General features: G+C 40.2%; 2 protein-coding genes across 6 annotated transcripts in view; one reads left to right on the forward strand and one right to left on the reverse strand.

Annotated features, from left to right (window-relative positions):
* Positions 1 to 6,430, reverse strand: part of QRSL1 (glutaminyl-tRNA amidotransferase subunit QRSL1) — a 29,346-nt gene extending 22,916 nt beyond the window's left edge. For 3 of the 4 annotated variants that reach the window (XM_078054924.1, XM_078054923.1, XM_078054925.1), the window contains exon 1: positions 6,275 to 6,430. In XM_078054924.1, the coding sequence (XP_077911050.1) occupies positions 6,275 to 6,298 (24 nt within the window). In that variant the 5' untranslated portion in view covers positions 6,299 to 6,430. Of the gene's footprint in view, positions 1 to 6,151 lie in introns of all 4 variants that reach the window. The other variant, XM_078054926.1, reaches the window with a different exon arrangement.
* A 66-nt stretch (positions 6,431 to 6,496) lies between these two features.
* Positions 6,497 to 18,100, forward strand: part of RTN4IP1 (reticulon 4 interacting protein 1) — a 43,498-nt gene continuing 31,894 nt past the window's right edge. Inside the window, exons 1-4 of one of the 2 annotated variants that reach the window (XM_078054927.1) lie at positions 6,497 to 7,184; positions 12,828 to 12,979; positions 13,755 to 13,823; positions 14,721 to 14,845. In XM_078054927.1, the coding sequence (XP_077911053.1) occupies positions 6,902 to 7,184; positions 12,828 to 12,979; positions 13,755 to 13,823; positions 14,721 to 14,845 (629 nt within the window). In that variant the 5' untranslated portion in view covers positions 6,497 to 6,901. The remainder of the gene's footprint in view (positions 7,185 to 12,827; positions 12,980 to 13,754; positions 13,824 to 14,720; positions 14,846 to 18,100) is intronic. The other variant, XM_036109659.2, reaches the window with a different exon arrangement.

Here is an 18,100-nt window from a genome sequence, read left to right on the forward strand (position 1 = left end):
GAAAATCTGCATATCATCTGCTCTCAGCTGTTGATTAAATCATCAAAGCAGCGGTATTCTTAGGGCTGAGGGTTTTAGGGGAGCAAAGCAGTGGCAATAGGCCACGGAGAGGTCCCCTCAGGCTGATGCACAAGAGGAGGAAAGCGTCACCAAGGGGCGGCTGGGGGAGGGGCCCTGCAAGGGGCAGGGCAACTGGGCTATGCCATGGCCAAACTGGTAATGAAGAAAATTATGCCTGTCTTTCTTTGCCTCCCCTCAAGTCTCCTAATGCCTACTATCCTCAGGCTGCTTCCTGACTTGCCAGCTGGTATAAGAATACAAGGGAAACGAGTTACGGTGGTGGTTACAAGGGCAAGAAATGAGACTGTCCAGGAGCACTCATTTTAAATGGTGCTGATCTTCATTAGGACCATTCTTAGGAAATCCAGATTTGAGAAAGTCAGTAAGAGAATTGGAGAAGGGAAATGAAAACAAAGATGGTAACTAGCTAGAATGGCCTGAGTATAAGGAGTGTGAAATAGAACAGTGCAGCTTCCCTGGGGCAAAACTGAAGGTGGCGTAGCTGAATATAAGATGAAATCAACTATAAGAGTTTTTGTTAAACCAAATTCGTTCTCCCTGACCTTTCTCTAATGGAAAGTAGGCTTTTCCTTGAGACCCCTGCTGGTCCTGCAGCTTTCTCAAGAGATGACTGCTTTAGCTTCTACCCACCATAGACCAGAGTCCAGTGGGGGAAGGGAGAATGTGCAGGCAGGCATCCTCCTCATTCCTCAATGCCTTCCTCTTCCCTCTTTGTTCAAAAGTCCCAGCTCAGGTGAAGTACAGGCCTTGGGGGAGCTTATATCACTCTCCTTGGGGTGTGAATCCACCCTCTCCCGAGTACTCCTTTTCATTCATTGAAGATTCTCGCACTTAGCTCCCTTTAATCTTTACCGTGGCTCCTGCTGTTATTCTGGTTGCCTTCAGACTTCAAGTAACGTACACTGACACCTGGCCTCTCAGTTCTTGACCTCATTTCAGGCAAACTTTTCCTTCACCTTGCCCCAGTTACCAACTCAGCTCAGACTACATCATTACCAGTATCTCTAGAACCTCCAAAACCTCAATTTTAGTTATCCCACACCTCCTGTCCACTCAGCTTATTTGCTCAACCATCCACATGGTCAAGAAAAACATGGGGACCTCAGTCCTACAACTGCAAAGAAACAGAGTCTTCCAACAACCAATGAGGTTGAAAGAGGACCCTGAGCTTCAGATGAAACCACAGCCTTGGCTGACCCCTTGATTTCAGCCTTGTGAGACTCTTGTGAGCAGAGAACCCAACTACTCCATTTCTGGACTCCTGACCCACAAAACTGTAAGATGATAATAGGATTATCTTAAGCCAAAAAGTTTATATTAATTTGTTAGGCAGCAAGAGAAAAATAATACACCTTCTTAGAAAAATTAAGAAATCTTCCTCAGGAGCCACTCTTCTTAGCAACTAGGGGAAGAGATCACTGTAAATACATATAATTTAGTAAATTTGTCCCTATAACAAAATTAATGTCAATAATAGCACTTAGTTCTAGGCATTATCCTAGATGCTTTATATTTCTTTTCAAGATTTTTAAAATTTTATTTTAATTCCAGTATAGTTAGCAGTGTTCTATTAGTTTCAGGTGTACCATATAATGATTCAACAATTCCATACAACACCCGGTGCTCATCACAGTAAGTGCCCTCCTTAATCCCCATCATCTATTTCATCCATCCCTCCACCCACCAATGCTTTATATTTCATTTAATCTTTATATCCACTATGAGGGGCTGATATTCTTATTTTCTTTTTACAGATAAAAAAACTAACATTCTTGCTTGAGGTCACAAAGCTAGAAAGTAGCCGAGCTGCTGGGATTCAACCAAGGCCTGTTCTTGTTTCCAAATCCCATGCTCTGGACCACTATACTATTAACTTTACAGAGAGCATCAGAAGTTCACTTAGGAAAAGAACCACCTTTTAAAAAGAATTGTCTTGATAAATGCTGAAGGTATAGGAGAGCCCTTGAGGCCTGAGTGTCCAGTTGACTGGAACCCATTAACACACTCCATTCACGCTTTTGTCTCCAATGTTCCAAGAAATTGCATCAGGATCACTAGCAACCTCACATTCCTAAATCCAGCAGTCAATGCTCAGTCCTCATCTTACAAGTACTTTTCAGCAGCATTCAACTTAAGAGAACACTCTCCTCCTGAAGCTTTTTCACTTGTGTTTCAGGACACCAAGACCTGGTTTTCCTCTTGCCTTACTGACCATTCCTTCAACGTCTCTTTTGCTGGCTCTGCTTCCTATTGCTGACTCTAAATGTTGGAAAGTTTTAGGCCTTCTTCTATTTTTGTACTCAATTCCCCGGGTGTTCTTATCTGGCCACACACTTTTATTATCTTCTATACTCTGGCCACTTTATATCCTCATACCTAGCTGCCTTTCTGATCTCCAAACTCCTAGATAGCCACCTGCTTAAATGACTTCTTCACCTGGATAGCTAGCAGACATCTCCACATTAACATGCCCAGAACAGAAGTCTTGATAACTTTCCTCCTTCCAAATATGCTTCCTAAGAGTCCTTCCTGAATGGGGGTCCTCAAAAAACTAAAAACAGAACTATCATATGATCCAGCAATTCCAATTCTGGGTATTTAGTCGAAGAAATGAAAACACTAATTCGAAAAGATACATGCACCCTTGTGTTCATTACAACATTATTCACAATAGCCAAAATGTGGAAACAACCTGTCCATTGATGGACGAATGGATAAAGAAGATGTGGTATATGTACGGTGGAATATTAGCCATTAAAAAAGAATGAAATCTTGCCATTTGTGACAACATGGATGGACCTTGAGAGTATTATGCTAAGTGGAACAAGTCAGAAAAAGACAACGTTATGATTTCACTTACATGTGGAATCTAAAAAACAAAACAAAACTCATAGAAGCAGAGAACAGACTGATGGATGCCAGTAGGGAAGGAGGTTAGGGGATGGGCAAAATGGGAGAAGGTACAAGAGGTACAAACTTCCGTCATAAAATAAATGTCATGGGGATATAATGTACAACATGGTGATTATAGTGAACAATATTGTACATTATGTAACTTTATATGGTGATCGGGAAAAACTAGACTTATTGTGATCATTTTGCAGTGTATACAAATACCAAATCATTATGTTGTACACCTGCAACTAATATAATGTTCTATATCAATTACACCTCAATTAAAAAAAAAATGGGGGGAAAAAAAACCTCTTCCTCATCTTGATGTTACCACTTTCCCAACTGCCCAGGTCAAAAATCTAACCATCCTCCTTCATTCTTCTCTTTCCCTCAAACTCTGTATCCAGTCCATCAGCAAGCCCTAACTTAAAAAACAATCCCATTTCACATTATCTCTATGGCCACCCCATCTATGCTGCCATCATCTCTTGCCTTCTAACTGATCTTCCTGCTTCCTCGCTTGCTTTCCTACAGACCATGTCTTTAGGAATAACCTGAAGGAGCTTTTTAAATTTTAAATCAAATCATATCCACATACTCACAAATTTCCAGAGGCTTCTCATTACACTTAGAATAAAATCCACACTCCTTAGCACGGCCTAAAGTTTTCCATGATCTGGCTCCTGTTTATCTCTCTAACCTCATCTCCCACTATTCTCCTCTTCATTCACATTTATCTAGGCATGCTGGCCTTCTTGCAACTCCTGAATGTGTCAACCTTGCTCTTGCTTCAGACCCTTTGCACTTACTGTTCCCTCTGCCTGGAATACTATTCTCCCAGGCCTTCCCGGGGCTTCCCCTTCATATCCTTTAGATCTCTTAAGAGAAACCTTTCCTGACCACTCCCAACACATCTGGCTCCCCCCACGAGTTCTCACACTGTGGCCTGCCTAATCTTTCTTCATAGTACTTATACTACCTGTGATTATATTATTTACTTAAAAAAAAAAAACTTCTTTAATGCCTGTTTCCCCACAAAAATGCAGGCTTCATGAGGGCAGGAACTTCTGTTTGTCTTCAATGTTAATTCCATGTCTGGAACACAGAGGTGCTCACTAAATGTTAGTTGAATGAATGAATACCTGAGTTATTTAAAATTTGGAATCTGTTTTCCCATAGAACAATAATTAAGTGTTCTTAGGTAGACCCCCAACAAGCCTATTCAATATATAATTAATAACTTTAGGATTAATATTAGCCTGATGTCTGGCTCCTAGAAACACTGGGAAGATACCACAAAAGAGGAAGGTGAAAGTGAGACTCCTCCTCTTTCCTGAATGTACCTGCATAAAACTTGAGAAATAGGACTTTTACCTCCCATTTGGCACGTTACCTCCTTTTAGTGCTTCCTTCCAGGCCCCCTCTGTTACTCTAAGCCTCACTTAGGTCCCCAACATTGCCTCAAAACTCTAGTTTCCAGCTCCTCTCCCAAATTTCCTCCCCAGCAAATTTTCCCTTTCTTCAATTGATTATATCAACTAGCGTGGGATGGAGAGAAATTTTATTAAACTATTATAACTCACAACAATGGGTGAATAAATCATTCGACCCTGCAAGGCATCTTTATGTATTTAAAAGAGAACATGTACTAAAATAATTAATCTCTAATTGGTAGAATTTGGGATGTATAATGATCTGAGAAAAAATACAAAGCGGAGAGAAGATATTTTTTGGGCTGGGAAAATGACTACCAAATAATGTTTTGTGCACAGTAGGCATCAACAAATATTTGTTAAAGAAGTAATTAAGTGAAAGTAATCCTGTTCAGCAACCTCTTGTGTACCTTAGGTCAGCTCTCCTGTTTTTTTCCCCCTGGAGGCAAAAGTTGTTTCTCACAGGGGCTCATTCACCACCACCAGAAAGGGGTGGCACAAAAGACGGGGTGCTGAAAGGGGAAAGGGCAGAGAAAGGAAATACTGTATTTTTATAGGTTGCATTTCATTTTAAAACTAGTTTTTGGTGTTTCGTTTTTTTTTTAAGAACAAATTGGATTCTTTAGTAGAGGAATTTACTGTACAGAAATACGCAGTAGAGGCCAGAAGCCATATAAAATGGTAAAATACTAATGTATTTTGGGAAAGGACTATATTATTAAATGCCTGTCAATTTTAAGTTATGATAATTTATAGCTTTCTAAAAGGCTATGGGGGGGGTGGAAGATTTCCCAGGTGAAGATACAACAGGAAGATGGAAGGCAGGATAGGTCCTCAACACCTACTTACCAGCAGAATCACCTGGAGCTTTGGTTAAACCATATAATCTGGTCCTCAAATCACACAGCTGCCAAAGTGGGACACAGCTGTGGTTTTAACAAGAACCTGATGTGATTCTTGTAAGAGTGGGCCTGCAGACAGTTCTCAAGGTTGAGAGATATGGGCCAGAAAGCAAGGAGACATGAACTGAAGCCTTAACAGCAGAGAGTAAGTGAAGAAAACAATTTCCAGACATAAATTCCAAAACAGAATTAACAGGGCTTAGTGATTTATTGGATATGACAGATGAGAAAGAATGTAAGGGCAACTGGGATTAAAAGTTGTGCCATTAAAAAGAGAATATTAAGAATTCAGAAATCAGGTTTTTGTTTTTTAAGGTGGAAATTGAGAAATAAGAAGTGGTCCTATTACAATGCTGAAGTCAACTTTGGTTAAATTAAGTAGAGGTGGTTATGGGGCATTTGGAAGAGATGTCCAGGGGGCACTTACAAATATTAGACTAGAGTTTAAAAATGATGGCTAGGACATGAAGACACAGGTGAGAGAATCATTAATATCTTAGTGGTAGATGAAGTCTAGAGAATATGTCAAGGCGGGGCGGGGCGGGGGGACTAAAAATTACTCGTTTGTATTTTGCAAAGTACAGATCTGCTGAGCCTCTTAGCGAGAACTGCATCAGATGAGTGTCGGGGACAGAAGGAGACTGAAGTGGACTGGCGGAGCGCACTCTAAGAGGCCAGAGTGGGTCTTGGGTCTGACCCAAGCCTTAGCAACATCTAATTGAGAAGCCGCCGTATACTTCCACCGCACAGCTCCGCGCTAAGTCTCCCTTGCTGAGGTCTTAACTCCAGAATGGGGTACAGGGAGTACAGCTGAAGGCCCCAAAGGTCTGAAGCACCCACCCAGTTCCAGGAAAGGAGACGGCGAGGCTGACTAAGATGCGAGTCAGACCCGGGGGCTCCTTGTCCACGGAATCCGCGAATCTTTCTGACCTCCCTGGGCCCTCAGCAGCCAGTTCCACTCACTTCTCGGAGGGTCCGGCCCAGCATGGTCCTCGTGCCCAGCCTGCCACCATAAGGCCCAGGTGACAAGGAGGAATAAGAGAGGTCAACACCCGCGCCGGGGTCACACGGGCGCAGCCATCTTTGATCGTCATTGCACCTTTCAACACCGAATACTTAGATTGGTCGAATTGCAGCTCGGGGAAATGATCTTTGCACGCGATTGGTTGGCGCCGCAAAGCAACTCCTGCGGCGAAGGAGAGCGGGCCGTAAGGAGACTCGGGCTAGGGTCTCGGAGGGAGTCGGGGAGACTCTGATTCTCTGTGGCGTCTGGGTCGCGAGCGGAGTTAGCTTATCCTGCCGGGGGCTCCCGGGACAGGGCTGGATTCTAGGGGTTTTGTTTTTGCTTTTCAAAGGGGAGGGGGTGTGAGGAAGGAGGAGAATGGACAGAATATTGACTGGAACGTTAATTGGGGCTTTTCAGATGGGAAGAGCAGAATAATTCCATATTCTTCTTCCTTCATTTGCTCCATTAGTTAGGCTGACTTCATTTTTGAATTCTCAACTTTGAAATCGGCCAGTGTGTTTGATTCACGGGTTGGAGTTCGATCCCATTTAAATGCATTTTAATTAGGGCACGCAGTTGAACTGATGTTTACGATGGAATTTCTGAAGACGTGTGTACTTAGAAGAAATGCATGTACTGCGGTTTGCTTCTGGAGAAGCCACGCCGTACAAAAAGTTTTAGTTGGAAAGATTAGTACTACCTCTTCAAGGAGCACAGTCATGCCCGCCTGGGTGATAGATAAATACGGGAAGAATGAAGTGCTTCGATTTACTCAGAATATGATGATACCTGTCATACACTATCCAAATGAAGTTATTATCAAAGTTCACGCTGCAAGTGTAAATCCTATAGATGTTAACATGAGAAGTAAGTTTTCGAAAGACATTCCTCCTTACCTTTCTTTTTTTAAAATTCAAAATTTCATCAGGGATCAGTTTTAAAAATTCACTTGTTATTTGACTACACTTCTTTGGTTAACACGAAGGAATAGTTTAGGTATTTGCCAGTATCTCAGATACTATTTGTTAAGTTTTTGAAATTGCCGTGTTCATGGTTTACTTTAGTCTTTTGCAAAATATAAGCAAATATACCTTTTGAAATGTTTCCATGCTTCCTTAAAATGTAAATTGGAATTTGAGTTAATTTGGGTTCCACAGCTAACTTTTTGTTCTCTTCTCCTGGGAACTTGGTGGTATTCTGAGGGCTGTTGCAGGTTTTGGAGGTATGATTATGTTTTCACATCAGTTCAGAATTTGCATTTTTATAATAATTCTTTGCTCTCCCACTATTCACATCTTTATTGGTGCAGTGGGCGAAGCAGGACAGGTGCCCGATACACAGTCACAGTACTTTCCTCATTTCTGCTGTTGAATTTTGCCCTCTGCACTTAAAATACCCTTTCCTGTATGCTTCATCCTAAATGGGAATGTTACCATCTTAATTTCTGCTGGGGAATATTGACAAAGCTTGAAGAGCACTATATTCCTTAAGAATATATACACCATGCAATTAGTATAGTGCTGAAAAGACTGATTACTACTTGAGAATTTAACTTTGGGGAAAAAAATGACAAAAATATTCCTCACCCATGTCTTCTGAAAAAATTTTTAAAAATCTCTTGGGATGATTGGTTAGTTAACTTCCTTCTTATAAATAAGCTGCCATATGCAGTTTAATTTAACTGTAGGTATGTGTTTTGAAGGCCTGTATGTAACTTAGAGTTCTTATCAGATTGCCTTGTAATAGTTACTGTATGTGAACTATGTGTGATTAATTAAATTTCTTGGTTTATATGAACCAATTATAAAATTAGAATTAATGATAAAATGAATCATTTTGCAAAATTTATGGAGAAGTTTGAAAGTGTTGAGGCTGAAATTTTCGCATTTTTCCTCCTATTTTCCAGGAGCTGTGTGATGATTAGGGTGTCAGTTCTCAAGTGTTTTGGTCTTAAGATCTCTTTACCCTTTTGATAATTACAATGGGCTTTTGTTTGTGTGAGTTATAGCTATCAGTATTTACCTTATTAGAAATTAGAAGAGCAAATTTAAAATTTTTATTCATTTAAAAATGCAGTAAACTCCTTTGGTGTTAACATTACAAAATTAAATCAGGTTAGAAGTATAAAATGATATAAAGGGACACCTGGGTGGCTCAGCCGGTTAGGCGGCCAGCTCTTGATTTCAGCTCAGGACATGATCTCATGGTCCTGGGATCAAGCCCTGCATCGGGCTCCCTGCTCAGGGGAGAGTCTGCTTCTCCCTCTCCCTTTGTGCTCTCTGCTTCTAACTCTTACTCTCACTCAAGTAAATAAAATCTTAAAAAAAAAAAAAAAAAAAAAAGACCTCTTAGGCTCCTCAAAAAGATCTTGGGGATGTAAAAACTTAGAGAACTGCTGGATTAGGGAAATAAAGTCCAGTGTCTCGGTCTTTAGGTTTGTTTATTTTTTTAAGATTTTATTTTTAAGTAATCTCTATACCCAACACAGGGCTTGAACTCACAACCCTGAGATCAAGGGTTGCACGCTCTACCAACTGAGCCAGCCAGGCACCCCTTGGTCTGTAGGTTTTTTGGCTCCAATTTTTAATGTTGCTATTTTTAACTTAGTGACTATATCTGGACCTGGGCTGTCCAATATAGTAGCCACTAGTCACAGGTGAGTGTCGAGCTACTGAAATGTGGCTAGTTTGCAATGAGATGTTAGTGTAAAATACACACTGGATTTCAAACAGTAAGAAAAAAAGAATGTAAAATATCATTAATTTATATTGATTACACATTGACCTGATACTATTTTGAATATATTAAATAAAATATTAAGATTAATCATTATTTTTTAGTGGCTACTAGGAAACTTAAAATGACATATGTGGCTTGCATTATATTTCTATTGGACCGTGCCAATCTAGGCAGTGTGAGGAATAGCTATTACACACGTCTTTGTGGGGCAGGGGTTTGAGGAAAGACTTGGACTCTTAAAGTGCTTATAGCTAGAAAGCTCCCTATTAAGGATGAATTGAAATGTCTTTACTATGATTGTCCCATGAAATCCACATTTATATTCTTTTTATTTGCTCTGAAGTAAGAGGTGCTACTGCTTGTTGGCTATAGTGTTTTACTTTATTCATTTACATTGGGTATGAAGATAATTTATTTTTTATAGGCTATGTCTTTATGTGGTGGGTTTATACCCAATGATCAGTATGTTTTTTCATCTCCCTTGACTGTAAATCCTTTGGAGGTAGATCCCATGTTCTACCAACCACTAACTGTTTCAGCACTTCACATATGTGGTTATCATTCAGTCTTTATTTTTGTGTCATTTTTTATTTTCATTTTAACTTAAGATTGCAAACTAAAATTAGTGGTGTTCTAACCTTGAGTAATTTGTACATTTTGTCTTCTTTTAGATCTGTTAACTTTTAATTTCTTTGAATGCATATGCACAATTTGTTTTGTGTACATTTTAATTTCAGTAGGGTGCCTGGGTCTCGACTTTCTTGGCTGCTATTTAACAATGTAATACTGTGACACGTTTTACTTTTATATGGTATTCTTGAGACCTCTTACTAGTTTTTTATAACTTAACTGAGTAATATTATTTGTAAGTTATATTTCCTGCTCATGGATCCTTTTGTTTAGTTTAGTTTTGTTTTGTTTTTGAGAATGTGTGATTGTTGTTGCAGGAGATACCTGAAATGATAGCTTGCAGAAATAAAATAATGAGTAGAAGTTTATAAACTGTAGGGAGCCGTTATTTCCCTTAACAAGAATGCAAGGACCTATGAAGCCAGGCTGTTTTTCTGGAGGTAGCCACTGTTATTGGACATAAAATCATAAATCATGTAAATGGCTAAATGAATAATCTTAAAATAGAAAAAAAATATATAGCCAACAGCATCATACCAACAATCACTGATTTCTTTAGATGGGATTAAAGTCTGAAATTGATGACCTTAGGATTTTCCAAATCATCCCAACTCTGAGTCAGTTAAACTGGCAACCTCTAACAATGGGATGAAGCTCCTAAGGGCCCCCATTTATTTGTGTCCCCAAGCAGGTTCTCGCTCACTACCAGCTGCGTTCTGGATTTGCGGCTTGTTGGGCTAGTACCAAAGGTGAGTGAGGCAGGGCTACTCTGTTGACCAAGAAAACTTGAGCAACCTTGTCCTGCGGGCTCTGTACCTCAGAAAGGACTGAAGCCTTTTTTGTAGCTCTGAAGCCGTAGCTACACTCTGACATGGCTAAATACCCGCTTTTGTTGCTCATACCACATAGGAATTTCAGTGAGTAATTGTTTAATTGTGTTTTAGTTATGGAAAAGGAATGTAAGACAGGAAAAGTGAAACGTGACTTCCGTGAGTATTACATGTGAAGTTGTTTTTTCCCCTGATGGGGGGGTGCACTCCTAACTAGCCAGATGGCAAATATGTAATATTGGCATGATGGCCATCAGCTTAGATTTTTCTGGGACTATCCCAACTTTTCAAACACTCTCTCCTACGCATCTTGATTTTTTTTATTAATTAGAAAAACAACAACTGCAAGCCACCCACCTGTCCTCTCCCCCTGTATCCTCTACCTTTCCCTCCTGCTATATGGATTAACCTCCTTGTTCCTGTCTAAGGCCAACCCTCCACGTGGGTTCCTGATTCCATCCCCTTTACTCAACTCAGAAGCACTGTTTCAGAAATTCTTTTCTGTATCATCAGTCTTTCCCTTTCTACGGGATCATTCTGATTAGCACACAAACTTGATGTTATTTCTCCCCTCTTAAAGAGGAGGAAAAAAAAACACTCAAAAATCCTCTCTCCCTCTCACCTGTGCCCCTCCAGTCACTGTTTCATTTCCGTGCTCCCCTTCATAGGGAAATCTACTTGAGAAAGTTGAATCGTCTCGGGTCTCCAGTTCCTCCCTTCCCCGTTCTCTTTCGAGCACTCCAGGCCACAGCAACTGCCGTCAAGGTCACCGAAGACCTCTGTGTTGCTGGATCAGCTGTTTGGTTTGGTTTTTTAAAAAATGTATGGCATCTTTTGACTTTATCTGAAAAACTGTTTTACCTCTCAGCATTTGACTTTTTTTTTTTTTTTAAGGTTTATTTATTTTTAGAGAGCCCATGAGCAGGTGTAGGGGGCAGAGGGAGAGGGGGAGAGAATCTCACGCAGACTCCCTGCTGAGTGCAGAGACCAGGGCGGGCTTGATCTCACCACCCTGAGATCAGGATGAGTGGAAACCAAGAGCCACGGACTGAGCCACCCAGCCTCCTCAGCATTTGACTTCTTGAAATGACCCTCTTCCCATGGCCTTCAGCACCCCTCTGCACTGGTCAGGCCTTCTCAGTCTCCTTTGCTGGTTTCTCCTCATCCTTATGATCTAATGTGCCACCTCTGCGGGTGGGTGGGGGGAAAGGGGAAACTCACAGAGTGGGTTAGTGACTTCGGAGCATAAATTGTGGTACATGACACAAGAAAGGTGGAAAAAGTGGAAAGAGTGCTTATCTTGGAGAGCCTCACCTAGCTCATTTCTCTGTTCTCAGAGAAATGTCAAGCGGAAGAGGCTATAACAGATAATTTTGTGTCTTAGAAAAGTCATTTTATATGTTGAAGCTTGTAATAAACTAGGTTATTGTAGATAGCCAGTTTATTTGAAACAAAAGTTATGATTAGAATGTTTTCAGCTCTATTTAGCTGATATTTATGTAAAATTTAAAAAATAAAGATATAAGTCAAATTAACTGCTTTATTATCCATCAGAATAGAGGTAGTCAAACTTTTTTTTCCCCCCACTCATGAATCTATGCACTTATTTTAGAGGTGCCCCCCAAAAAAAGCATTTTTGGGTATGTGGGGAACATTATCCCTAGACCAAGGTTAGGCATGGATACAGTATTTGATACTATTTGTTAACTTCAAACAGCTTTAACATTTATCTTTTTTAAAAAAATTTTTTAAATTAACATATAATGTATTATGTGTTTCAGGGGTACAGGTCTGTGATTCATCAGTCTTACACAATTCACAGTACTCACCATAGCACGTACCCTCCCCAATGTCCATCACCCAGCCACCCCATCCCTCCCACCCCCCTCCACTCCAGCAACCTTCAGTTTGTTTCCTGACATTAAGACAAACCTTATGGTGTGTCTCCCTCTCAAACATTTATCTTCTTCACTAGACTTGGCACCAAATGATTTTGTTTAACAAGTTCATGAATTAATAAAGGAAACCATTTTCAGAGAATAAAGTAAAACTATAAAAGGAAATACCAAAAGTTCTGAAGGCCATTTGCGCAATGGTAGCTTTAGATGAACGAGTGGTTATAACTTTGCAAGTAATTTTCTTTGGAAAGAACAACATTCCTTGTTTTTGTGCCTTCGAGTGCGATGATAAAAATTGTGAGGTTGATTATTTTATAATCTACATCTTGAGGATCTAGAATCTGGCATGTAACTCTAGTGGTTTTTAAATCATTTCATTCTTTTGGAGGAAACCGATAAATTGTATTTCACAGGTGGTTATGGAGCTACGGCTTTAAATATGAAACGTGATCCTTTACATATTAAAACCAAAGGAGAAGAATTTCCCCTGACTCTGGGTCGGGATGTCTCTGGTGTGGTGATGGAATGTGGACTCGATGTGAGGTACTTCAAGCCGGGAGATGAGGTGAGTTAACTCCTTTTCTAAATATGTGGATTTCATTTTGCTTCTTTTGGAAGTATTTCTGTATCCTTGACCTTTTTTTTTCTTCAACAAGTATACTGACTGAGCTTTGGGTAGAACCCTCATTTTCTTGGTTCTGTTGTTACATTTTTCACAAACAATTCCAAAAGAGCTTGACTGTACTTGAGCTTTCTAAATCCAGTGCTTAAGAACTGGAAGACTTTAAAATATGTAGGATTGGAACAACTTTTTTTTTTTTCTCCTTGAAGTCTTTAAATGACAATTTCTACCTTTTGGGTTAGATGGTTTTAAAATAGCTAAAGTTTGGTATAATCACCTGTCACTTGTCACTTTGAACTTTTATACCAAGAAATTAAAGTTGAGCTCATAATAATAGTTAACACTGTTCTAGTTGCTTTTCATAAAATAACACATTTAATCCTTAACGAAGTAAGTACAGTTAGGCACAGTTTACACGATGAGGAAGCCCAGCTGTAAAGGAAGTGCTAGAGCCAGTATTCAAGCCCCAGAGACTGTGCTCTTACTGGTACTCTAAGTAGTCCTTAAATACCGTAGGATTTATTAGCATCTGCTTCCAGTGTGGTTTGACTTGATAAATTCAGAATCATACTAAGTACTACATTTATGTTATGTGAAAATAACTCTTGCTTGGCCTGTTGCTGACTTGTGCTTTTTCACAGGGTGGGGTCTGTATCGGGGAAAGCCCTCATGCTGAGCTTTGGTCAGAAAATGTTTCTAACGAAGCTGTGTGTTTCAGGTCTGGGCTGCAGTTCCTCCCTGGAAACAAGGCACCCTGTCAGAGTTTGTTGTAGTCAGCGGGAATGAGGTAACTCCCCAGCTCCGTGCTGAAATGCCATTAGAAAGTATAAACAAAGACTGACAAATATCTCTGAAATAACTGGTTGCTTTTCACATCAGGTTTGTGTTTTATGGGTAGTTTTGAAAGAACTAAGATACAGAATAGGAACTTTTGAAAGAGTAAAAAAAGTATTTGATGTCCTTTAGTAACACTGCCTGCCAAAGCGGCTCTTTGTCTCACGGAGCAGGGATTTGGAGTGAGATCTAGAAACCCTGCTGTGTTTCTCAGTTTTACCCAGAATAAGCAGTTGAAACCAAATATACCAAATGGAGCATACCGGTTAATCATCAACAGAAGCATGGGAGTATCAGGCTTTTTCAAATAACTTTAAAAACAGTCTAATCAAATACAGTCAGGTGGCCTGACAATTTGAATAAAGAGAAAGGGGTTAACATTGAGGAAATTGGCTATAGAGGGGAGGGCAGGAAGGGAAAAAGGGGTATTATTGAGATTAGAGAAAATCTGGAAAGATTATCTTCCACTAAATGGGAGTAAAGGAAGCAGCTGATCTCAAAAACAAATTAGGATGTGTTTATGAGGGCTCAAGGTTTACTTGGATTTATTTCTGGGTATAGTCAGAACTAATGGGATTATCAAATGTGGTCTTCTTATGAAGAATTAAGCAGCTTTATCTGATAATGTAGCCTATAAAATATTACTGAACCTCTTTGAGGCAGGTTGAGTCATTAGGAGAATATTCCTTAGGGATAATCCTGGAGTAGGGTATGCAGTAAACAGTGAACCTGGCAGAATGTTATAGACATATCTATGAAAGTAGTTGGATTCCAATGCAGATAAATATACTTAATTGTGTTCATAGGTTTGCACGTCATTGCTTATTTTAACTGTTGTCTTCAAATTTAGGTCTCTCTCAAGCCTAAATCACTCACTCATACTCAAGCTGCCTCTCTGCCTTATGTGGCTCTCACAGCCTGGTCTGCCATAAACAAGGTTGGCGGCCTGAATGACAAGAATTGCCCAGGAAAACGGTAAGTATCAACTGTGTCATCTAAACCTCCCTTCTTTCCTTCTGTTGTAAGGTCTTTCTTTGCAGCAGATTTGTGAGAAGAGTATTAAAATTCAGATCAGATCACTTGCATGAGCAGAGTTGTGGTAACGTTTAAAACAATCTCCAAAAAAACTCTTATTTGTGTCAGTTTGTACTTCTTTTTTTTCTTTTTAAAGATTTATTTATCTTAGAGAGAGTGCCTGAGCTGGCGGTTGGGGGGGGGCGCGGAGCAGAGGAAGAGGGGGAGAGAGCATTTTCAAGCAGACTGTACACTGAGCATGGAGCCTGACGTGGGGCTCGATCTCACAACCTGGAGATCATGACCTGAGCCGAAACCAAGGGTCGGATGCTTAACCAGCTGAGCCATCCAAATGCCCCCAGTTTGTACTTTCTTAACCTCATTGTGTTGATTCTTAGCCCAAGCAAATGGGAATTTTTATTTTTATTTTTTATTTTTTTTTTAAAGATTTTATTTATTTATTTGAGAGAGAGAGAATGAGAGACAGAGAGCATGAGAGGGAGGAGGGTCAGAGGGAGAAGCAGACTCCCTGCTGAGCAGGGAGCCTGATGTGGGACTCGATCCCGGGACTCCAGGACCATGACCTGAGCCGAAGGCAGTTGCTTAACCAACTGAGCCACCCAGGTGCCCAGCAAATGGGAATTTTTAAATGGAAACATGTAGGCGAACTTCGGGAATCTGAACTTCGTAAAATAATGCAAATTTTTATGTAAATTTCTACAAAGAAGATCCATAGCTTTGATTAGATTCTTTTTTTTTTTTAAAGATTTTATTTATTTATTTGAGAGAGAATGAGAGACAGAGAGCACGAGAGGGAAGAGGGTCAGAGGGAGAAGCAGACCCCCCACTGAGCAGGGAGCCCGATGCGGGACTCGATCCCAGGACTCCAGGATCATGACCTGAGCCTAAGGCAGTCGCTTAACCAACTAAGCCACCCAGGCGCCTCGCTTTGATTAGATTCTTGAAAAGGTTTAAGCATCACCTTATACATTTGCTAAGGAATGATGTCAAGGTACAGGTGTTTTTTCTTTTTTTCCCCCCTACCTCTGCTAGGATTTGCTCTCTGACTTGCAGATTTCTGTGAAGACCAGATATAAAGGGACTGCAAAACACTGATGAATATTCTGGAGTTCTCTTAGGCTTAATGCTTGGCATCCTTTAGGTCAGTTCTTGTGCTTCAAGGTCTTTACTGTTTGAGTTAGCAACAGCACAGGGAGTAGGAATGTCCTAAGTGTGCTTGAGTCCATATCCAGATTCTGCTGCTCTCTAGCTGGGGGGCCCACCTCAGTCACTTCTCTGAGTTTTAAGGGTGAAATGAGAAAACACAAGTAAAACTAGTGGCACAGGCTGTGGCCCATGGAAGCACTCTATCAACGGTGGCTACTCTTATTAACAGTGAGACTGTATTCTTCATGTTTTAGAAAGTTGGTATGATAGGGAAAACTGATTTTATTTTTTGGCAAGGTACTAAGAACCCCTTAATGATTGTGATAAAGGAGAGCGATCTATAGGTCAACTTTTAATAAAACGAGTTTTTTGATTACTATGAATTAGCGCAGGTCAAATAACTATACTGTTGTGAAACCTTACACTTTACATTTAATGTGTTGGGCTATAAAGGCTTGAATTTAATGAAAGCTTAATAGCTGTATTTCTGAAAGCAGTGTGAAGATGATTCATCTAATGAGCTGCTACCCTTTATTGTAGAATTCAAGGCAAATATTTATTCTAAAGGTCAACCCTGTTTATTTTTTAAGCTTTTGAAGTTATGGTTTAGGTCAACTACTTTGTTTAAATTAAATTAGTCTGGCCACATAGCTTTTTCTAATGGTCTGTCTTCGTTAATAACCTTGCAAAATTCAGGGTTTTAGGCCTTTATTATTACTGTAGGCTCTGCATTGACATTGATGCTTTATTGTTTTTTTTCCTTAAAAACATTAGACTTTTCGGGGCGCCTGGGTGGCTCAGTCGTTAAGCGTCTGCCTTGAAAGGTGTACAGGCTCAGGTCATGGTCCCAGGGTCCTGGGATCGAGTCCCACATCGGGCTCCCTGCTCGGCAGGAAGCCTGCTTCTCCCTCTCCCACTCCCTCTGCTTGTGTTCCCTCTCTCTCTGAGTCTCTCTCTGTCAAATAAATAAAATCTTAAAAAAAAAAACCAAAACATTAGACTTTTCATGCCTGCATGACCATCCATGTGCTATGGTTAGAGAACTCTCATTCCTTTTGCCAGGCAGGGCTCTCCAGGCATATTTGTTTTTAGTACCTAGAAGAAAACAATTTAGAAATCACCCTAGTTGTCTTTTCTCAGATACATGAATCTGTGCCCCCATTTTACTGTTGGTCTTGTGGGTAATTCTTTGGTACTGTGTTATCTTCTGTTTGAGCAATAAATGCTTAGAACTGAGGAAATAGAACCCGCGGTCCTATTCTCTACTCTGCTGCTGACTCATCAGGTGACTTGGGCGTGTCATTTCTGGTCTCCGTGCAGTTTCCTCCAGGGTACTGCGTGGAAGATAGTGGCGGTTGTTAGGGGAGCTTTGAGAAGTGGAAAGCTTCTACTCTATAAGGTGATTACATGGTGTATTGAGTTGGGGGTGTTCATTGATTTAGCCACATATTAACCAAACTGGAGTGAAATCCATTGTAAAGAGCCTCACTAGCTCGGATCCTGAGGCTCCTGCATTCTCACCTGACCTGTAGGATGCCTTTGTTCCAAGTGGAAGCGAGAGCTTTGGCCCGCAGTGCTCTAGGAAATCTGTTTCCTGAGGTTATTACACACGAGTGGTAATAATGGTCTACCTCTCCCAATTCCTTATTTGTGGGAATCAAATGAGAGGTGTGAGCACCTTAAACTACTATAAAAAAATTTTTACATGAAGAAATTATGACTAAAGTGGGATTTTATTATACATAAACTCAGAGGTTCCAGTGTCCAAAGTGGCTTTTTTCAGTTTGACTATTCATGGTGAATGGTGGAGCGTATTTTGGTTTCTCTAAGACATAATTATTTTCTATCAGCTGTTGACATTAAGGCATGTTTTAGTCTGCAATAAAGCAGGTCAGTGTTTGTTAACAAGGGCTAATAGTCTATTTTTCTAACTAGTTATTTCAAACAAAACAAAACAAAACAAAAACACCCATCAGCACCGTGGAAGATTTTACAGGATTTCTCTATAACAAACAGCTTTTTCAAATTAAAACAAAGCTTTCTAAGGTA

Source organism: Halichoerus grypus, chromosome 9 (assembly GCF_964656455.1).
Source record: "Halichoerus grypus chromosome 9, mHalGry1.hap1.1, whole genome shotgun sequence".
In the NCBI taxonomy this organism is placed as follows: Eukaryota; Metazoa; Chordata; class Mammalia; order Carnivora; family Phocidae; genus Halichoerus; species Halichoerus grypus.